General features: G+C 43.8%; 1 protein-coding gene across 1 annotated transcript in view; it reads left to right on the top strand.

The window, feature by feature from the left end:
* rel (v-rel avian reticuloendotheliosis viral oncogene homolog) overlaps positions 1–23988 on the top strand; it is a 55879-nt gene that overhangs the window by 25895 nt on the left and 5996 nt on the right. The window contains exons 6-10 of the mRNA XM_055639895.1: positions 9844–9984; positions 10949–11053; positions 13635–13850; positions 21451–21522; positions 23487–23579. Of these exons, the coding sequence (XP_055495870.1) occupies positions 9844–9984; positions 10949–11053; positions 13635–13850; positions 21451–21522; positions 23487–23579 (627 nt within the window). The remainder of the gene's footprint in view (positions 1–9843; positions 9985–10948; positions 11054–13634; positions 13851–21450; positions 21523–23486; positions 23580–23988) is intronic.

Below are 23988 nucleotides of genomic sequence, written 5' to 3' on the forward strand. Positions count from 1 at the left end.
ATTACAGCACGGAAACAGGCCATCTCGGCCCTACAAGTCCGTGCCGAACACTTATTTTCCCCTAGTCCCATCTACCTGTACTCAGACCATAACCCTCCATTCCTTTCCCATCCATATACCTATCCAATTTATTTTTAAATGATAAAATCGAACCTGCCTCCACCACCTCCACTGGAAGCTCATTCCACACAGCTACCAATCTCTGAGTAAAGAAGTTCCCCCTCATGTTACCCCTAAACTTCTGTCCCTTAATTCTCAAGTCGTGTCCTCTTGTTTGAAACTTCCCAACTCTCAATGGGAAAAACTTATCCACGTCAACTCTATCCCTCTCATCATTTTAAAGACCTCTATCAAATCCCCCCCTTAACCATCTGTGCTCCAAAGAATAAAGACCTAACTTATTCAACCTTTCTCTGTAACTTAGTTGCTGAAACCCAGGCAACATTCTAGTAAATCTCCTCTGTACTCTCTCTATTTTGTTGACATCTTTCCTACAATTTGGCGACCAAAATTGTACACCATTCTCCAGAATTGGTCTCACCAATGCCTTGTACAATTTTAACATTACATCCCAACTTCTATACTCAATGCTCTGATTTATAAAGGCTAGAAGACCAAAAGCTTTCTTTACCACCCTATCTACATGAGATTCCACCTTCAGGGAACTGTGCACAGTTACTCCTAGATCCCTCTGTTCAACTGCATTCCTCAATTCGCTACCATTTACTATGTATGTCCTATTTTGATTTGTCCTGCCAAGATGTAGCGCCTCACACTTATCAGCATTAAACTCCATCTGCTTAAATCTGATCAAACTTAATGTGCGGGGATCACTGGTCGGCGCGGACTCGGTGGACCAAATGGCCTGTTTCCGCGTTGTATCTCACAACTAAACTGACCAATCCAGTGAGTCTTCTCTGCAATGCTTCCTCATTCCTCCTGAAACAAAGAGACCAAAACTGCAGCAATACCCCATCACCACTGGCGGTATAGAGGACAGTAAAAGATGACCTCATTGGGTGCCATTTTGCGTCAAGACCCTTCTTGAATCTGAGAGTCGGGAAAGGGAAACTAGAGATAGGGAAGGATACCAAGATCATGTAAGGCGTGAAAAGGACAGAACAAAGCAGAAGATGATCAAGGAAATGCACAATAACATTGTTGGCTGAGGTAATGATGAAGGATCTATCTATTTATGGCGTTCACTCCAACTTGGGGTTGAGTGGTGCCATCTACTTCATGATGTCCTGCCACTCTCTTCTGTCCTTAGCTTGCCGGCTAGCTTTGACCAGAGAGTTGATGTTCTTTTTGCTGCAGCCTGCTTTCAGGCAGTTTGTCACCATCTTTTTAGTGGTCTTCCTCTTGGGCGGTTGCCATGGACACGTGCCTCATGCTAGTTTGGGAAAGCGCGATGGTGGAATGCGCTGGATATGGCGAAGTAACATAGTCTTTTTATTGTAATTCTGTCCAGAATGGTTAATTCCTTACCAAGTGTTGCACACACAGAGGTGTTCCCGATCCTGTCGAGACGTGACACTCCCATTATTTTTGCGAAGGCACATAATTTCCAATGTTGAAAGTTTGATTTCATCTTCCTTCTTTAGTGTCCATGTTTCCGCTCCATACTGTAGTGGAGAGCATGTACTTTATAGAGCTCGATCTTAGTGCTGCTTCCGATGTCTTTGGCGCTCCATATCTTTTAGAGTTTTTGAACAGTCCCAGCAGCTTTCCCAATGCGTAATTTTACATCTTCGGAGCAGGATCCAGCTGTGTACCAACAGTAAAATTAATTAAACAGTGAAGCTACTAGGAGAGCTAGAGTGGGGGAGGGATGGAAAGAGAGAGGGAAAGCAAAGGTTACTTGAAGTTAGAAGAATCAATATTCATTCTGCTGAGGTGTAAGCTGCCCAAGTGCTGTTCCTCCAATTTGAGCTAGGCCTCACTCTAACAGTGGAGGAGGCCCAGGATAGAAAGGTCAGTATGGGAATGGGAGTTAGTGTTGAGCAACTGGGAGACCGCATTAGCCCAGGCGGGACTGAGCGAAGGTGGACGGGGAAATGATCGCCGAGACTGCGTGTGGTCTCGCCGATATATACGAGTCCATACCTCGAGCAGTGGACGCAGTCGATGAGGTTGGAGGAGGTGCAAGTGAACCTCTGCCTAACCTGACAGGACCATCGGGGTCCTTTGCTAGACTCTAGCGGAATACACTTAATCCCTTCATCAAAGCCATTAATACAGGCAGTAAATAGCTGAAGCTCTGGTCTTGACGCCTGTGGCACCCCAGTAGTTAGATCTAGCTAACCCGAAATGACCTAATTCTCTATCGTCTGTAAAGTACTCAGCCGTCCTTCCTGTCGGTTGTCTCAGGCAATCAACACATTGTTATCCACCTGCCAGATGGAAAACAGAAACTCAACACTTCTCAATTATTGGAGACAATTGTAGATAAAAAAACCATTGTTTGAGGAATTCAGCAGGTGAGGCAGCAACTGTGGCGGGAAATGGACTGTTGTGTTTCAGTCCGAGACCCTTTCTCTGGACTGTAGGAAGGGGGGTAGCTGGAAGGAATGGGGGGGGGGGGGGGGGGGGGGGGGGGGGGGGGTGTGAGGCAAGAGGTGGAATACAACACATGAGGAGAGTGGTTAGAGTCAGGAGGGGCGGGGGAAAGTGGAATCTGATGGGATGGGGAGGTAATATAAGGGAGATATGTAAACTCGAGGAACATCACGAGCACTGAATTCTCTAAATTCACCTTTCACATCCAGCCTCCACCATATCTCCATCTCTCTCTCTAATTTCAGGAAACATAGAAACATAGAAATTAGGTGCATCAGTAGGCCATTCGGCCCTTCGAGCCTGCACCGCCATTCAATATGATCATGGCTGATCATCCAACTCAGTATCCCGTACCTGCCTTCTCTCCATACCCCCTGATCCCCTTAGCCACAAGGGCCACATCTAACTCCCTCTTAAATATAGCCAATGAACTGGCCTCAACTACCCTCTGTGGCAGAGAGTTCCAGAGATTCACCACTCTCTGTGTGAAAAAAGTTCTTCTCATCTCGGTTTTAAAGGATTTCCCCCTTATCCTTAAGCTGTGACCCCTTGTCCTGGACTTCCCCAACATCGGGTAACCTGCTACCCTCAGTCCTCCCAACCACCTAGATCCTCCCGCGACACTGCGCCCCCTCTCACCCACTTTCTTCGCCTTCCACTCCATCTGCCCATCACCCACACACTCCTCCCATCAGGTCCTTAACCTCCCCTGCCCCCACCCCCGCCCCCGCCGTTCCTGTCTGCCCACATCGCTTCCCTTATTTGGTCCCATACACCTCCTTCTTTTCCATCAGACCATTCCATGCAGCCCCTTATCACCTCCACCAAGCACAACCCAGCCTCTACCATAATCTCCATCCATCTCTTCCCCCACCCAACCACATCCACTAAATCATCCCTCGGCACCCGATAAGCTTCTCGTGTGCTGGCTCCAGCCTTCACCCACCCCCCCACACACACACATCTCTTTTATACCAGCTATCTCCCCTCTACTCTTTCATAAGGTCATAAGTGACAGGAGCAGAATAAGGCCATTTGGTCCATCAAGTCTACTGCACCATTCAATCATGACTGATCTATCTCTCCCTCCTAACCCCATTCTCCTGCCTTCTCCCCAAAACCCCTGACACCCGTACTAATCAAGGATCTATCTATCTCTGCCATGAATATATCCACTGACTTGGCCTCCACCGCCTTCTGTGGCAAAGAATTCCACAGTTTCACCACCAGTCGAGAGGAAGGATTTTAGTTTAGCTTAGAGATACAGGGCAGAAACAGACTATTCGGCCCACCAGGTCAGCACTGATCCTGGACAAAACCCACACAGGTCACAGGGAGAACGTCCGAGCTCCATACAGACAAGCAAGCGTACCAGGGCCTCTGTGAGTTGTACTGCTATGCCACCGAGCCTCCCTTTGAGTCTCGACCCAACATTTTGATTACCCCTTCATAGATGCTGCATGGCCCACAGAGTTCTTCCCGCGGCTTGTTTTTGCTTCCCACTAATTGCTTGTAATTAACATATCTCTTCATGGTACTATTTTAATTTGTATGGATATATATATATTTTTTTAAATGGCTGTAGTGACAAGGGCAACACAATAGGCAGTGTAGAACAGAGAGGAAGAGCCATGATGGTATTATTTGTTAGATTTATCAGATGTATCCATGCAACTGAGGTTTAGTGAACGAACATTTTGTTCGTAATTGTATAATAAGCAAATATCAGGAAGCTCGCGCCTGTGAAACTGATATCTAAACAGGAACTGAAGACAGGAAATGGGCCCTAGGTTTGAAAATGGCTTCATTGTCTGTAATGTGCTGAATGTGAAATGGACTGATTTGGCTTTAAGAGAAACCTATATTATTTTATCATTGGATGTGTTTTCAAGTTAAGATCTATCAATATCAATAATTCTGTACCACATTTGTTTAATTAAAATGCAGTATACAAACAATGAAATCACCTTAAAAGGATGTGCTATTTAAAAATAGTACAAGAGGAAGTATAGTTTCGAACTAACTTCCTTTAAAAATGCCGCAAATTGTAAAAAAAAGAAAGAGTTTTCAAGTTTTAAGAATAGATGAATTAAGTTAAAAATTTTCCCTGGTGAACAGCTAAAAAGTTGTCTACCAATGTTTTACAACTCATTAAGTTCCCAAGTTTTTTTTAGTTTATAATGTTGCTCTTGCTTTCATTGATATAATTTTTATTTTTCCATTTTAATAGTTTTTCTTTGCATCTATAGTGCATGTTTTTAATGAAGCAACCTGGTTTAAATGCAAAAACAACTGGTATGCAATCAATCTTACACTTGTCTTTTGTTCATCCTTGAAATAATATGACTAACCTTTTGCCTTCCATCACAGTGAGGAGGTGCCTGGAGATTCACTGTGATGGATGTTTGGTGTTAAATTGTGTTCATTGTGTGTGTTATTGCTTTTTTTCTGTCACGACTGCATGGTACGAAATTTTGTTCAAACTTGTTCGAATGACAATAATGTCAATTCAATTCGAACCTTATCTTGAAATAAAACCCAAACACAAACATCTTGTAAAAAACATAACGCTGATTCTCCAGGAAACTCTTATCATTCTTACTTTGAATTAGCAAAGTGCAGCACAAGAACAGGCCCTTCTGCCCACAATATCTTTGCCGAACATGATGGCAAGACCATCACTGATCTACCTGCCTATAACCCATATCCCCCCCCATTCCTTGCATATCCATGTGCCTATCCCGAAGTCGTTCAAATGCTAATAACATATCTGCTTCAACCTGACAGTGTGTTCCAGGCACTCGCCATCCTCTGTGTTTAATAAAATACTTGCCCTGCACTTCTCACCTATAATCTTTCTTTCACTAGATTTTAGTCTGAAAATGACATGCAGAATCATGATATTTTCTGACTGTTTGGCTTTGTCATCTCGTTGAAAACCTGGTTTCTTACGCTTGAAGAGGGGAATAAGTAATAGCTGAAATTCATGGCAGGAGGAGAATATTTGGCCATTGTATCCTTGTTGCATGCGAATAATATATCCAGAATGACCTTCATTCCAGTTTTGGGTCCACTGTCCTTTAGACAATAAGATAGTATGAAGAAGGGTCTCAACCCAAAACGTCACCCATTCCTTCTCTCCAGAGATGCCGTCTGACCCACTGAGTTGCCCCAGCTTTTTGTGTCTATCTTCAGTTTAAACTAGCGTCTGCAGTTCCTTCCTAGACAATAAGATATTATCTATTCCTTTAACCACCCTTTCAGTCAATGACTTCGAAATACCCCATGGATAGGTACATTTTTCTCGAGTCCACTCCAGCACTTCTACCAATTACATTGAACATATCTCATTATTGTTATTGACCTGTGTTAATGAAAGCAATCCTTCCTGTGCATTATATCAAATCCTAGATCTCTATTTGGCCTCCCTTGTTTCAAAGTAATTCACCCAGCTGAGCCAACATTCTCCATTCTCACAAACCTCCCTTCTGTTCTCTTAAATCCACATCGGAGAACAAGTCTTGAATCATTTGCTATAAAGTCCTCCAGCTTCAGGATAGGTTGGGCACTCAATGTGTAGGAAGGAACTGCAGATACTGGTTTAAACTGAAGATGGACACAAAGCTGGAGTAACTGAAGGGTCCCTTCATAAGAAGGGTCTCGACTGGAAACGTCACTCCAGAGATGTTGGAGGTTTTCAACCATATTTCCAATGAGATGACATAAGTTGCTCCAGCTTTTTGTGTCTATCTTGGGTACTCAATGTAGTTGATGTGTTGGCTGTGTGAGATGATCAACTGTATGTAGTCCTTCTAGTGGGGACATTGGAACAAAATTGATTGTACACATTTTCCATTGTCTCTGGTTGAATGTACGAGTGACAAACACTAAACTTAAATCTTTATGCAGCTCATGATTCTGTTGTGAGATCCTTTTCATTGCAACAGCTAACTTTGAGATCTTCTTTGTTTCTATTCCTCCTTTGTTTTGGGAGTAAATCCATTGGTTTTGATCAGCTGATTGGCAAAGCTGCTGCCTTATGTTGCATCTTTTTGAACCCATGTGCATATTTGATAGTTGTCCAAGCCAGCCTCCACTCCAGCCCTTCACTGCACACTTTTATATGTTGGAACCTAGTAGCCCAGTTGCATTTTGATGCGCGGGAACACGAATTGATAACATACAGGGGGAACATTCAAAATTGCATTTACGTGAAGCAGGTTAACATTTTCGGGCTGAAGTTTCCCCTCACCCATGTAATCTATATTTAGTGGATTTAATTGATGGCGGGACTGTCATATGAGGAAAGATTGAAAAGACTAGGCTTGTATTCACTGGAGTTTAGAAGGATGAGGGGTTATCTTATAGAAACTTATAAAAGGACTGGACAAGCTAGATGCAGGAAAAATGTTCCCAATGTTGGGCGAGTCCGGAACCAGGGGCCGCAGTCTTAGAATAAAGGGGAGGTCATTTAAGACTGAGGTGAGAAGAAACTTTTTCACCCAGAGAGTTGTGAATTTTTTTATGGAATTCTCTGCCACAGAGGGCAGTGGAGGCCAAATCAATGGATGGATTTAAGAGAGAGTTAGATGGAGCTCTAGGGGGTAGTGGAGTCAAGGGATATGGGGAGAAGGCAGGCATGGATTATTGATAGGGGACGATCAGCCATGATCACAATGAATGGCGGTGCTGGCTCGAAGGGCCGAATGGCCTCCTTCTGCACCTATTTTCTATGTTTAAATTTTTAGATTAGTTTAGAGATGTAGGGTGGAAACAGGCAATTGTACTCCTAGATCGTATAAACTTCTGAACCAAACAGATCAAATTGGAATTCATTTTAGCTGTTCTCTTTCATGCCTCAGCAACGTATTGTACCGGGCGGCATTACCGTGATGGACAGTGTCCATTTTCCAGAGAAGTTTGCTCAAACTGACTTGAACCATGTCTAAGGTTGTCGATGCTCATACACAATTGGCATGACAACTTGCTGCACACTTTTGGGCGATGGGGATGTGTAAATGGCAGGGTTAATATGGGGAGGGAAATGGATAAAAGGCTATTTTGAAGCCAGTAACCAATAACTTTTGAATTGTATGCTCACAACTATATAACCAGATTTGGTTAGTTTTATTTATTTGCCATTCCATGTTGCACTAAATAACTGCAATTTGTACCTGTTGTACATTCTGCTATATGCTGCCCATGTATAGGGTAAAATTAGATGGCCAAAGTTACCGATTTAGATCTAGTTGGCTCTCATACTACACGCATTACTTGATTAATATACAAAATGAATAGATAATCCTTATGTGGGTCTTTTTTTTGTGAAAATATGTAGTTTGTTATGCTTTAATGGATATTATATTTGGAATTTTAAATGTGGTGTCACATTTCAATTCCTAAGTCTCTATTGCCCAGGCTAAATATTTGGAAAAAGTAATTTTTTTCTTTATTTTTTTTTCTTTTTTCTTTAGGCAGCTGTACACAATCATGAAAATATAATCTTCTAATCTGCAGTTACTGTCATTTTGTTTATTGGGGCTGAGATGGGAAAGAATGTCTAGTGTAAATGACCAAACTTTGTAATATTAAAGATCATACTGAACTTTTTTTAACTTGCACCCAATTCTATAACTGTATCCTATTGTTGCTGCTAGTGTTTAAAAAGCTGTAAATGTCACTCCACACGTAATGGGTGAAGCAAAGATAACACCATCCAGTATATTTTGAGATTTTCTTATGCTAAACATACTTTTCAGCTGCTAACCTTTTTTGGGTTGAGTTATAATTGACGTTAGCAGAAGGTGTTCCACTTCTTGCGTAGATTGGTTTGAAACTAAAACCAAAAGATACATCAAGGGTGTGTATCAACATTGCCTACTCACAGCCGGGGGTGGAATGACTTCACTATGATAAATTGTGCATTTTAGTGGATGCAGTATTTCAAAAAGGAAGTGTAACCTCATTTATGGTTTGACCTTATCAGTTGTGCTACATGGTTGTGAGGCGTAGATACGGCTGGGTAGCTTTGGGTGTCAGTTGACGTCAATGAATCATGTGGCGGTGATCGTCACCGAGCTGAGGGGGTTAATGTTGCTGGAGTATTATTTCACCTTTCTGCAATTTGGTCTTTTAAAAGGGCAGCTTATAAATCATAGCAGGATAGAAAACGTACAATGTTTAGTTATATTATAACATATTCATAAGTAGAGTCACAAAGTCTTCCTTCAGTTCTCGATGCCGTGTAAGTGTTTGAAAAATATTTGAACAAAGCTGCCCAGAGTATTTGATCAGATTTGTCTTGTTTCCTTTCGGGGTGGCCCAGTGGCGCAGCGGTAGAGTTGCTGCCTTACAGCGCTAGAGGTCCAGGTTCGATCCTGACTACGGTTACTGTTTGTACGGAGTTTGTACCTTCTCCCCGTGACCCCATGGGTTTTTCCCCCGGGTGCTCTGGTTTCCTCCTACGTTCCAAAGACGTACAGGTTTGTTGGTTAATTGGCTTTGGTAAAGATTGTAAATTGTCCCCAGTGTGTCTGGGTATTGCTGGTCAGTGTAGACTCGGTGGGCCGAAGGGCCTGTTTCCGCGCTGTATCTCCAAACTAAACCGAACCAAACTTTTCTGCTAAAATTAGACATTTGATTCAAATGGTCCAAAATAAAACAAAACTGAAAATGGCAATCTTTATTCGTCATGTAAAGGCCCTGTCCCACAATGCGAGTTCACCCAAGAGCTCTCCCGAGTTAAAAAAAAATCAAACTCGTGGTAAGTACGTAGAATGTACGTAGCGGGTACGTTGGAGCTCGTAGCGGCTCGTAATGCTAACGGCAGGTACTCGGGGAAACGCGGAAACTCGTGAAGCTTTTTCAACAGTGTGAAAAATTTCCAAGAGTAAAAAAAACACTGGTGATGAGGTACCACAAGTTTGACTTTTTTCTTTAACTCGGGAGAGTTCTTGGGTGAACTAACATCGTGGAACAGGCCCTTAAAGAATTTAACTTTGTGTCAGAATATCATCACAACACCATGAAACACTTCTGATGGAGTAAACTGTAGGTCAGTCAGCATCTCAGGAGGAGGTGGGCAGGTGACGTTTCAGGTCGGGACCGACCAGAAACATTAGTTATCCATGTTCTTGAGAGATGCTGCCTCACCCGCTGAGTTACTCCAGCACTTTGTGTCGTTTTTTTTGTAACTGGAGCATCCCCAGTTCCTTGTTTCTCAACCATGAACCAGTTTAGCAGTTTGAAGAATAACATGAAAATTAAAGTTTTTCATTCATTCAGTTCCACAGGAAGAGCTGCTTCAAATCGCAAGCTATGACCTGAACGTGGTGAGGTTGTGCTTCCAGGTGTTTCTCCCCGATGAACATGGCAGCTTCACAAGAGCTCTTCCACCAGTTGTTTCCAACCCTATATTTGACAACAGTGAGTCTCAAACATCCAGATTGCCAAATCACCGTGTCTTTGCATTTACCATAGCATAAACATGGTCACTTTGGGATCGCTTTCGGAATTGGTTTCTGGGATTGTCTTTGGACTAAATCTTCTGTTTCCTTTCCGTAGCCAACTCATGCCAGCTTCTGCAGATAGACACAAAATGTTAGGGTCATTCAGCGGGACAGGCTGCATCTCTGGATCGAAGGAATGTGTGATCTTTAGGGCCGAGACCCTTCTTCAGACCGAAGAAGCGACTCCAGCATTTTGTGTCTATCTTCGGAGTAAACCAGCGTCTGCAGTTCCTTCACCCAAAACTGCTCACAATATTCCAGATGTGGTCTGACTCGTAAAGCCTCAAAATTACATCCTTGCTTTTATATTCTAGTCCTCCCGAAACTGAATGCTAACATTGCGTTAGTCTCTCTTACTGCCAGCTCAACCTGCAAATGAACCATTTGGGAACCTAGCAACAGCACCCCCAAGTCCCTTTGCACCTTCACTTTCTGTATCCTCTCCCCATTTAGAAAATAGTCTATGCCTTTATTCCTGCCACCAAAGAGCATGACTGCACACTTTGCTATGCTGCATTATATTTGCCACTTGTTCGCCAGCTCTCTCAACCGGTCCAAGTTCTTCTACAGACTTCCTGTTTCCTGAACCCCGCCCCTCCATCTATCTATCTTTGTATCGTCTGCAAACTTGGCCACAGAGCCAACAACTCCATCATCCAGATCATTGACATATAGCGTGAAAAGTAGCGGACCCAACACTGAGTCCTGCTGTGACCTCTTGCCCTGCTTTGGTTTTTGGCAACATCTATAGAGTTACTTGTTTGTCATTTGGACTAATGCTACCTTGAAATGAAAGAAATACGTGAATCTGCAAAATTCTCCTGTACATTCTTTATCATTGAGTAGCCACCTGCATGTTTAAATGCATTTCTGATTTACAGGGGCACCAAACACGGCAGAATTGAAAATTTGTCGTGTCAATAAGAACACTGGAACTGTCAAGGGAGGAGATGAAGTTTTTCTATTGTGTGACAAGGTTCAAAAAGGTGAATCATTACCCTTAGATTTTCAAGTTTTTAGTGTATTTCTGCAGTTTGTTACAAATATGATATCTGAAAATAATTGTTATGCAGTTTTTAAAATGCACCCCCTGCACTTGAACTTACTTTTTCAACTCTTCTAGGGAATTTCAAAATGTACTGTAACTGAACTGGGAGTGTCATTATGCTGGGGCATGTGGCATTGCTATTGAATAAAACTAGCTAATTTCCTTAAATTTGTTTGATGTAATTCAAATGGTCGTAATTTCTCGTTGGGTCAAAATAATTGGGTGTTGCTCAAAGTTTAGAGCTCTAGAAGGTCATGTGAAAGGAGTAGCATTAGACCATTCATCCCATCAAGTCTACTCCGCCATTCCATCATGTCTGATCTATCTCTTCCTCCTAACCCCATTTTCCTGCCTTCCCCCCATAACCCCTGACACCCGTACTAATGAAGAATCTATCTACCTCTGCCTTAAAGTATCCATTGACTTGGCCTCCACAGCCTTCTGTGGCAAAGAATCCCACTGATTCACCACCCTCTGACTAAATAAATTCCTCCTCATCTCCTTCCTAAAGGAACATCCTTTAATCCTGAGGCTATGACCTCTGGTCCTAGAGTTTCCCACTAGTGATTCCATCCTCTCCACATCCACTCTATCCAAGCCTTTCATTATTCGGCAAATTTCAATGAGGTCTCCACTCATCCTTCTAAACTCAAGTGAGTACAGACCCAGTGCTGTCAAACACTCATCGTATGTTATAGCATGGGAAGAGAACATTTACAGGATTGATTTCATTCAATAACTCTTAAAGGGGTAGATTCCCTCCAATTTACTTATACCGCAGTTATAATTGCTTGGCACAAATATCTCAGTAACTGGTGTACTTGTGGCCAGAGCATCTGGGGTGACGGAGGAACTGAAGGAAATCCACATTAGGCAGGAAATGGTGTTGGGTAGACTGATGGGACTGAATGCTGATAAATCCCCAGGGCCTGATGGTCTGCATCCCAGGGTACTTAAGGAAGCGGCTCTAGAAATTGTGGATGCATTGGTGAGCATTTTTCAATGTTCTATAGATTCAGGATCAGTCCCTGTGGATTGGAGGATAGCTAATGTTATCCCACTTTTTAAGAAAGGCTGGGAAAGAGAAAACAGGGAATTTTAGACCAGTTAACCTGACCTCGGTGGTGGGGAAGATGCTGAAGTCAATTATAAAAGATGAATTAGCGGCACATTTGGATAGCAGTAACAGGATCGGTCCGAGTCAGCAAGGAATTTACGATGGGGAAATCATGCTTGACTAATCTTCTGGAATTTTTTGAGGATGTAACTCAGGAAAATGGACTAGGGAGAGCCAGTGGATGTAGTGTACCTGGACTTTCAGAAAGCATTTGATAAGGTCCCACATAGAAGATTAGTGGGTAAAATTATGGCACATGGTATTGGGGGTAGAGTGCTGACATGGATATAAAATTGGTTGGCAGATAGGAAACAAAGAGTAGGGATTAACGGGTCCCTTTCAGAATGACAGGCAGTGACTAGTGGGGTACCGCAAGGCTTGGTGCTGGGACCGCAGCTATTTACAATATACATCAATGATTTAGATGAAGGGATTAAAAGTAACATTAGCAAATTTGCAGACGACACAAAGCTGGGTGGCAGTGTGAACTGTGAGGAGGATGCTATGAGAATGCAGGGTGACTTGGACAGGTTGGGTGAGTAGGCAGATGCATGGCAGATGCAGTTTAATGTGGATAAATGTGAGGTTATCCACTTTGGTAGCAAAAACAGGAAGGCAGATTGTTATCTAAATGGTGTCAAATTGGGAAAAGGGGAAGTGCAACAGGATCTGGGGCTCCTTGTTCATCAGTCAATGGAAGTAAGCATGCAGGTACAGCAGGCAGTGAAGTAAGCGAATGGCACGTTGGGCTTCATAACAAGAGGAGTTGAGTATAGGAGCAAAGAGGTCCTTCTGCAGTTGTACAGGGCCCTAGTGGGACCACACCTGGAGTATTGTGTGCAGTTTTGGTCCCCTAATTTGAGGAAGGACATTCTTGCTATTGAGGGAGTGCAGCGTAGGTTTACAAAGTTAATTCCCAGGATGTTGGGACTGTCATATGCTGAGAGAATGGAGCGGCTGGGCTTGTACACTCTGGAATTTAGAAGGATGAGAGGATACCTCATTGAAACATATAAGATTGTTAAGTGTTTGGACACGCTAGAGGCAGGAAACATGTTCCCGATGTTGGGGGAGTCCAGAACCAGGGGCACAGTTTAAGAATAATGGGTAAGCCATTTAGAACTGAGAATGAGGAAACAGTTTTTCACACAGAAAGTTGTGAGTCTGGAATTCTCTGCCTCAGAGGGCAGTGGAGGCCGGTTCTCTGGATACTTTCAAGAGAGAGCTGGATACGGCTCTTAAAGATAGCGGAGTCAGGGGATATGGGGAGAAGGCACGAACAGGGTACTGATTGGGGATGATCACATTGAATGGCGGTGCTGACTCGAAGGGCCGAAGGACCAACTCCTGCACCTATTGTCTATTGTCTGTATTAACGAGGCTTATGCATTTATATCTATAGATGACATTGAAGTTCGCTTCTTTACTACTAACTGGGAGGCTAAAGGGTCGTTTTCCCAAGCTGATGTCCATCGGCAGGTTGCCATTGTTTTTCGAACACCAGCATATTGCCAAACTAATATCACCGAGCCTGTATCAGTGAAGATGCAACTTCGCAGACCTTCGGATCAAGAAGTCAGTCAGCCTATGGAGTTCCGATACCTGCCAGATGAAAGAGGTAAAGGCATAGATTCTCAGAAACTAGCATTGAAACAGGCCCTTCAGCCCAACTCATCCATGCCGACCACAATGCCTATCCTGCATTTGGCCTAGATGCTCCTAAACCGTTCCAATCCAGGAATATGTCCAAAGGCCTTCTGATGTTGTAATTGTACCAGCTGCCACCACCTGCTCTAGTTGTGTACCCAGCACTATCTGCGTGAAAAATCTGTCTCTCGGATCCCTTCTGTATCTTTCTCTTCTCATCTATTAACCTATGTGCTCTAGTTTTAGACTCCCCAATCTTGAGATCAAGGCCCCTCATCATTTTATAAGCATCTACAATGTCACCTCTCAGCTCCCTTCACTCGAAGGAAAATACTCCCATCCTATCCACTCTCTCCTTCTAACTGAAGATCTTCTGTCCAGGCGACTTCTCCACCCTCTCGAGCTTAACCCCATCATGTATCCAGCATGGCAAGCGGACTAGACACGGTACTCCAAGTCTAGCCTCACCAAAGCTTTCCACAACTGTAAACATAACGTTCTAATTCCATTGCTCAATACTTCGTCTGATGAAGGCACGTGGAGCATTTGCATTCTTCACCACTCTGCCCTGCCATTTATTGTGTATGTTCTGATTTAAGTTCCCAAACTTGGCATCAATCCAAGTCGCATTTCATCGGGTGTTCCTTTGCCCACCTCTGGAGTTGATCTAGATCCTGTTGTAACCCAGGACAACCTTCGTCACCATATCACCAGTTTTAGTGTCATCTGCAAATTTCCTAGGCATACCATCTACATTAATCAGCCACGTCCTCATCAATCCACTTGGTCACTACCTCTAAAAGAACTCAATCAAAGGCATAATACTTACTAACAGGTACTTGCGCAGTCATTAAACTAAAATGTCCATGGTACAATGGATTTAAGACTTTAGAGATACAACATGAGACTGAGACTGCGCTGACCAGTGATCACCACATACACTAACACTATCCTACACAATAGGGACAATTTACAATTTTACCAAAGCCAATTAACCTGCGTTGGAGTGTGGGTGGAAACCAAAGTATCCGGAGAAAAGCCACACAGTAACAGAGAAAACGTACAAACTCTGTACAGGCAACACTCATAGTCGGGATTGAACCGGGGTCTCTGGCTCTGTAAGGCTGCAGCTCTACCGCTATGCCACTGTGCTGCGCTAAGTCCATATAATTCAGCTGTGGTTAGAAATTCAATGTTTGGAATCTAGGCTTTCAACTACTATTAAACTTTCAGAATGCTACAGTACATGAATGTGCTCCGTTTTCTCTTCCCCATCAAATGAAGGGGTTGAACTGTGTTGAGCCAAAGCATTTTCATGCAAAGTTGAATCAAGTGTTGGCAAGTTATTTAACTTTGGAAAGCATCAAAGCTGAACCTAATTACAATGGCAGATATACTTTTGTCCGCTTTTCTTACATTGGTTGATTTTACTTTGTCATTGAATCGTAAAATAGGGAAACAGGCCTTTGGCCTACTATTCCTATGCAAATCAGATTAAACATCCCCACATTTCCATCAACTTTCCCCAGATTCAGTCACTCGGGGCCATTTACAAAGAATAGCTTTGGAAATAATAATTCTTTAGAGAAGAGGTTATTAGGTTTGTTATTCTCACATGTGTTGAGGTACAGTGAAAAGCTTTTCTTTGCATGTTATCCAGACAGATAAGATAATACGTTTAAGAAAGAACTGCAGATGCTGGTTAAATCGAAGGTAGACACAAAATGCTGGAGTAACTCAGTGGGTCAGGCAGCATCTCTGAAGAGATGGAATTGGCGATGTTTTGGGTCGAGATCCTTCTTCAGACTGAAGATAATACTGTACATAAATACAGTGAAGTCAAACACAAGTACAATAGATGGAGCAAACGGAAGATACAAAGTGCAGAAAATAATTCTCAGCATTGTAGACATAGACATAGTGCGGGGATCGCTGGCCAGCACGGACTCGGTGGGCCGAAGGGCCTGTTTCTGCACTGTATCTCTAAACTAATCAATCTGCAATGGGGAAGAGGTGAATTAGACTGTACCCTAAGTTATGGAAGGACCATTCAGAAGCCTGATAACGGAGGGGAAGAAGCTGTTCCTGTACCTGGTGGTGTGCACTGTCAAACTGCTGTGCCTTCGTGTGGACAGGAGCAGGGGGAAGAAGGAATAACCAGGGTGGGACATGTTTGATTATGTTGGTAGCTTTTCCAAGGCAGCGTGAAGTGTAGGTGGAGTCAGTGACGGTCTGTGTGATGGACCAGCGACGCCTCGAACTCCCTAAAGTTTCTTGCAATCTGGGTAGATCTGTTCCCAAACCAAGCTGACATACAACCCTTTGCTTGACCCATTCCTTCTCTCCAAAGATGCTGCCTGTCTCGCTGAGTTACTCCAGCACTTTGTGCCTGCCTTTGCATGACCACATGTAACTTTGCTCTTTACCTTGATGCTAATTATATATAATGTCTGTAATTGCTGTAAACTGCTGAGAAAGATGCCGATCGTCCCTACCTTTTCTTATTGTTACAATTGTATTTACTTATTTTATTGTGGGAATGATGGCTTTACCACAAAGACCCAGAATATTGATTTTACTTCGGAGTCACGTGAGTGACTACGTGAAGAACCCACCCAGTGCGCAGGCGCGGCATTACGCCAGCAGCGCAACAGCGGCGGCAGCTGGAGCCAGGCTCTCCAGCTGCACGTTAAAAGACAAGACCTCAGGTAAGTGAGTCTTTTGTATTACAGAGTCGCTAGCATGGCTACCCGCAAGCGACAAAGCAAACGGACTGCCTGCCCAACTCCCCCCGAGGAAGGGTCGACATCTGGGCGGCAGCCACCGGCGGCAGAGGAGCATTTTCAGCGCTCCCGTACACCCGACCCCGAGCCGCTCCCTGTGCTGCCGACTTCAACACCTCGCACAGGGAGGAAGTCCACCCGTAAAACGGACCGGCCGGTGGTCTCTGACTCGTCGGAGGAACGGGAACATTCTCCACCGGCTAAACGGGGAGACAGCCGCTTAAGCTGCATGAGGCAGCTCCTCGAACAGATGTTCGAGCAGGAGATGCAGGCAAGGCATCTCCAGGGAGGACGGGCTGAGGCCTCCTCCAAACCGTCACCTTACCCCTCTGCTCCCTCCTTATTTGAGGTCAGCAAGGGAGGCCAGGACTGGGCTGGCTTATCGCAGGGGCAGGCGGACGACTGTACAAGTATGCCAGGGGAGCAGGAGGAAGAAGAGCTGCTGGGTGTGGTCAACCGGTATGCGGCGCCCCCGAAGGCCGGGAGAATGCTGACCCCAAAAATGGCAGCCAGCATAAACCGGCTATCCAACAAGCCTCTCCAGGAAAAAGTAATCCAGGAGGCTCTCGAGACATACACGGCACCCGAGAACTGTGAGGCGCTGCGCGTTAAGACCGTCAGAGGGGCCCAGAATGGCCAGATATGGAGCCAGCTAGGCCAACATATTAGGAGCCAAGAGCTGAAAATGCAGCGCATCCTGAAGCTCCATACCGCTGCCATCACCGCCTTTGCTCGGTCCGCAGAGCACACGGACCTCACTACACCTCAACAGGATGTCCTAGCTCTGATGTGTAACACCCACTTTGAGATGAACAACTTAAGGCGGGAAAACATCAGGCCTGCCCTCAACCCCAAATATGCAGGGCTTTGCAAAGCTCCTGCGCCAGAAAAAGAGGCGCTGCTATTTGGGGCTGACCTGGGAAAAAGGCTCAAAGAACTCGAAGAGGCGGCCAAACCAGTAGGCCTTATGAGGGCAGGACCAGCGCCGAGCAGGGCGAAGACACCCAGTTGGCAGCACCCCTCGGCATCCACCAGCAGATACCGGACTGGTGAAAGCCTGGCTACCGCTCCTCACTACCCCCATAGCTCTTTTTTAGAGAGGGGCCCAGAGCGGAGCCGTGGGAAGATACGCCGCCCCGTGACAGCACCAACAAAAACGCCCGCGAGCCAAACCCACCAACGAAGACGCTCCCAAAAATGAACATGGAGGTAGGTGGGTCTGGTTCCTGTCAACATACAATAACCAAGGGTGTTTTACTAACAGGAGGGCGTTTACGATCATTTAAACATGTTTGGTGTACTATCACTAACAGCCAATACATACTCAACAGTATTAGTGGATACAAAATTGAATTTAAAACAGGCATAATACCGCCGGTTCAGCATATACCCCAAAGGGTATTCCTTCCCACTCAACTAGAGAAGGAGAAAGGACAGGCTGAACTAGATAGACTCATGTCTAAAGGAGTCATTGAAACGACCAGACATGAGCCATTGGAATTTGTATCAAATATATTCGTTAAAACTAAGAAAGATGGTGGATGTCGCATCATCATTGATCTAACATCACTAAATAAATCTGTTGAGTATCAACATTTCAAAATGGAGACATTTGTCACTGCCAGACAACTGATCTCCAAGGGATACTTCATGGCAAGCATAGACATTAAAGATGCTTACTATTTAGTACCCATTCACAAGGATCATTTCAGATACCTGAAATTTATCTGGATGGGGCAACTATGGCAATATAGAGCACTGCCCAATGGGTTAACTACAGCCCCCAGATTATTTACCAAAATTCTTAAAGTAGCCATGAAAATATTGAGAGGACAAAAATACCTAGTCATGGCTTATCTGGACGATATTCTCATAATGGGGAGAACCAAGGAACTAGCTGTCACAGCAGTTTCAGCTACCAAACAACTCCTTGAAACGTTGGGATTTGTTCTACATCCAGATAAATCGAATTTGAAGCCGTCAACTAATATGGACTATCTAGGCTTCACCATCGATTCTACCCACATGACTGTTACTCTGCCAAGGGATAAAAAGGTTGCATTAGCGCAAGCATGCAACAATTTAATCGCAAATACACAACCAAGGATCCGGCATGTTGCCAGAGTCATTGGGAGTATTGTAGCAGCATTTCCAGCTGCACAATATGGGCCCTTGCATTACCAAAATTTACAAAGAGCAAGGACACATGCATTGCAGCAAAATAGGGGGCATTATGACCGAACAATGTATTTACCCACTGAGGCCATATCAGAACTTCAGTGGTGGTCAGAAAATATTTGGCACAGTTACAGTCCCATTGCCATCACTAATCCTAACATAATCATCACGACTGATGCCAGTGCTTTAGGCTGGGGAGCTACTAACTCTATATCCAGCACAGGTGGCAGATGGACTAATCTCGAGACATCGCTACTACACTCACTAGGCATAAATTATTTGGAAATGCTGGCCGCCTTTTATGGGCTAAAAGCATATTCATCCAATATGCAGCACGTGCATGTTAGGTTAATGATTGATAACACAACGGTGGTGGCCTACATCAAGCACATGGGTGGCATAAAATCAGTATCATGCGACAAATTGGCTAATATAATCTGGCAATGGTGTGTCGAGAGACATATTTGGCTATCAGCTGCCTATCTACCAGGTAAGCTAAACACAGTGGCAGACACCAGGTCACGAAAATTCAATGATAACATCGAATGGATGTTACATCCAAAAATATTTGCAAAAATTACTAAGCAATATGGAACGCCAGATATAGATTTGTTCGCGTCCAGATTGAATCACCAGTTACCCATGTATGTGGCTTGGGAACCAGACCCAGAGGCAGCAGCGGTAGATGCCTTCACGCTGGATTGGGGAAATTTCTTCTTCTATGCTTTCCCTCCCTTCTGCCTCATCAGCCGGGTACTCCAGAAAATACGGTCAGACTCTGCTTCAGGTATTTTGGTCGTACCCGACTGGCCTACCCAACCATGGTTCCCAGTCTTTCACGACATGGTGGTAGAGTCACCTATGGTCTTTAACAGTCATCCACAGCTGTTGACTCACCCAGTATCCGGCATAAGTCACCCATGCCATAAAAAATTAAAACTCCTGGTTTGTAGGTTTTAACCAGGCCTTACCAGGAACTGGGTTTATCAGAAAGAACTATCACCACCATGTCGGCATCCCTGCGAGACTCAACCAAGAAGCAGTACCTGACATACATCAAGAAATGGGAGCAGTACTGCTTGGATGCAGGGACGTCGTATAAGAAAGCCACAATCACGGACGTGTTGGAGTTCCTGGCCCATTTACACCATGACCAGAAGATGAGCTACAGTGCCGTCAACACAGCACGAAGTGCCCTGTCTGCTTATCTTATGCCAACAGGACACCATAGCATCGGGTCCCACCCGCTAGTCATAAAACTCCTCAAGGGGATTTACAATATCAAACCCCCTACACCCAGGTATACCCATGTATGGGATATAAGTGTCGTGCTATCACACCTCAGAGGATGGCCACCGGTGGGATCCCTCAGTCTAGAGCAATCCACGCTCAAGACCATCATGCTAATGGCGCTCGTCTCTGCACAAAGGGTCCAGTCACTACATCAACTACGACTGGACAACATGGTAACTACCCCAGACTGCATCACATTTACTATGCCGGGGTTAGTTAAACAAACCAGGCCAGGTATGTCCAACTCGCCATTAATCTTCCGGGCCTACCCTCCAGAACCTAGGCTCTGTGTAGTGACCCATTTATACAACTATGTAGACACAACCCATACACTTAGAGGGAGTGAAAAAGCCTTATGGGTCAGCCACAAGAAGCCTTTTGGACGGGTAACCAGCCAAACTATATCCAGGTGGTTAAAACAGGTCCTAAAAGCTGCAGGGATTAACACTGATGTTTTTAAATCCCATTCTATCAGGGCAGCATCTACATCAGCTGCGGAACGGATGGATGTTCCCATCGACCACATCCTAAGCACAGCAGGATGGTCAAGGGAATCAACGTTCCGGATATTTTATCATAAACCGCTGATGCAGAAAGACTTGTTTGCAGAGAAAATTTTAGAAACTGCAGACTTATAATTTTAAGCCCAAGGGAGCTAATTTTGTTATTGTTTAATAAACATTTTTGTTTTCAAAAAACAAACAGATTCGTTGGTCTTTAGATACCACTTCCTCCCTCGATAACTTCGGCAGCGAGTGATATAGCTGTTACACGGTTTGAAATCACAGATCTTTGAAGTCTTCACGTAGTCACTCACGTGACTCCGAAGTAAAATAGAGAGATTAAACGAGTACTTACCAGTACGAAGTTTGATCTGTATTTTATGAGGAGTTACGATGAGGGATTACGTGCCCTCCGCTCCCACCCTCAGTATATGGATCAAACTCGAGCTGATGTCTCTTTAATCTTTACTATCTTTACTTCATATATTGTGTCTACCTGTGATTCCACACCGCTGCTTGGAAGTATGCCGCGCCTGCGCACTGGGTGGGTTCTTCACGTAATCCCTCATCGTAACTCCTCATAAAATACAGATCAAACTTCGTACTGGTAAGTACTCGTTTAATCTCTCTATTAATTAATGTTCGGGTGTTAAATTTTGCATGATGTTCATGTGAAGATGGTTTCTATGTCAAACATACTTTATAAAGACAAATTGTCCAATCTAGAGAAGCCTGCAAAAAGTTCTGCAATTTTACTGATATGTTTCCATTTGTTTCATTCCTTCAACTCCTTGTTCATTTTCTATTTGTACAGATAACTATTTTTCTGAAAAAAGAAAGAGGACGGCAGATGTTTTCCAAAAAATATTGCAGGATTGGGCACCAGGTAAGAACATGTTAAATACAGAGCCCAAGTGTGTTGATTGCATTTTAGTTTGGGGATGATATTAGGCTGTGAGCTGTGGATATCACATCCCAGAAAAGCCTCATTTTACAAACCCTTCTCAAACTGACCCTAACCATTCAAATTTATGGTGAAAGTTCAGAACTGAACCATCGTACCACAGCCAGAGGTGCTGAACTACTATCTACCTCTTTGGTGACCCTCGGACTATCCTTGATTGGACTTTGCTGGATTTGCCTTGCACTAAACGTTATTCCCTTATCATGTATCTATTATACTCTGTAAATGGCTCGATTGTAGCCATGTATTGGCTTTCTGCTGCCTGGTTAGCACACAACAAAAGCTTTTCACTGTACCTCAGTACACGTGACAATACACTAAACAGAAACTAACTAAAGTTTCATGAACTTGTTTTGCCTTGTTCCATAATTTTGTGCTGATACAGAAACCGACACGTTTTGCTGTTGCTCAGCATTCTCGTGGCCTTTTGCCTGATGAACATGGCTGTGTTTTTATGGTAGAGGAGGATTAAGGGGACACACAATCCAATTAAAGAACTACATCATTACACATGACAAATGCATTTACCTAAATTGCTGTCTATTTCAAACAGATAGTAGTGAACTCAAATAGAGGTACATTTATTTAACATTGGCAATTGCCTATTGCAAGCTTTGATTGTTTTTAACTTGAGACAAAATGGTTTTCCCATTTTATATTTGTATAACACTAATCTATATTAATTTCATATTTTAATCCTCGTCAATGCAATTTGAGTTTTGCTAAGAAACAAATGGCTGGGGCATTATAACAAAATGTGCTTTATCAGCCTTTCAATACCACCAAGATCTGTTGAGGCACATATAATTTAGTTTAGAGATACAGTGCAGAAACAGGCCCTTCGACCCACCAAGTCCACACCGACCAGCGATCCACGGATATTAACACTGCCCTACACACACACGAGGGACAATTTACACTTATACCAAGCCAATTAACCTACAAACCTGTACATCTTTGGAGTGCGGGAGGAAACCGAAGATCTTGGAAAAAACCCATGTGGTCACGGGGAGACATACAAACTCCGTACAGACAGCACCCATAGTCGGGCTCGATCCTGGTCTCTAGTGCTGTAAGCACTGTAATGCCCCTGTCCCACTTAGGAAACCTCTGGAGACTTTGCGCCCCACCTAAGGTTTCCGTGCGGTTCCCGGAGGTTGCAGGTGGTTGCAGGAGGTTGCAGATAGTGGAAGCAAGTAGGGAGACTGACAAAAACCTCCGGGAACCTCGGGAACCGCACGGAAACCTTGGGTGGGGTGGAAAGTCTCCAGAGGTTTACGTTCAGGTTTCCTAAGTGGGACAGGGGCAGCAACTCTACCACTGTGCCACTGTGGCCCCCAATTTCCAATTGGTATTTTCCCAACTAAAAAAAAAGGAGTCGGCTTAATTTGGGATTCTGCCAATTTTGCCTGAGGAAAACTTCATTTTCCATGCCTTCATACCCATAAAAATGTGTCAGATATTTTCCTGGCATCATGCGTTTCAGTAGTATGACTTGCACCAGAAATATACCAGAAAGAAACTGCAACAAGGTGCAACCCACTTTTAGATGTTTTGGTGACCAACAGGATTGTTAACCAATGTGTCCTGTTACTCTCAACAAAGGATACTTTCAAAATAAACTAATGTTGTGCCGATAGTGTCCTGGTTCATTTCTGCTCTCTGTTGAAAGTAACAATGGCACATGTGGTATGATCGAGTCTGTAAAGATTCTGACACAAGACGCACATTTTGGATGTCATTCTATATCCATGAGTTATACAAAAGTGTTAACATTCTGCACGATAGGATCTACTCAGATGAACGTTAATGTTATTCTGTAGTGTCTGCACATCAGGGAAGTTTCTAAATCCAACTAACCTGATGTTTATTTTCAAATATCATAGATGTACAATTGAGCCAAAACCGAGCAGACAAGATCTCTGTTGGTGTACCTTCCATGAGAAGACCGTATCTACCCTCAAACGCAATTAAACAAGGTAGGAGACCCGTGTCAATAAATGCACAGATTTTGACTAATCTGTAGTTATTAGGTTGAGACTACTATTACATCCTAACCGATATATTAAAATTGCAAATTTGGACATTTTCTGGAATTTGTAGAAAAATCAAAGTAATTGCATTTCCTGGTGACATTAAACACGTTGACAATTTTCAATGAAACAATTAGAGGTATTTTGCTATTATTCATAAGAACACAGAAGGCTGTGGAGCCCAAGTCGAGGGATATTTTTAAGCCAGAGATCGATAGATTCTTGATTTGTACGGGTGTCAGGGGTGATTACAAAATTCTTAAGGGGTTGGACAGGCTAGATGCAGGAAGATTGTTCCCGATGTTGGGGAAGTCCAGGACACGGGGGTCACAGCTTAAGGATAAAGGGGGAAATC

Source organism: Leucoraja erinacea, chromosome 8, assembly GCF_028641065.1.
Source record: "Leucoraja erinacea ecotype New England chromosome 8, Leri_hhj_1, whole genome shotgun sequence".
Classification (NCBI taxonomy): domain Eukaryota; kingdom Metazoa; phylum Chordata; class Chondrichthyes; order Rajiformes; family Rajidae; genus Leucoraja; species Leucoraja erinaceus.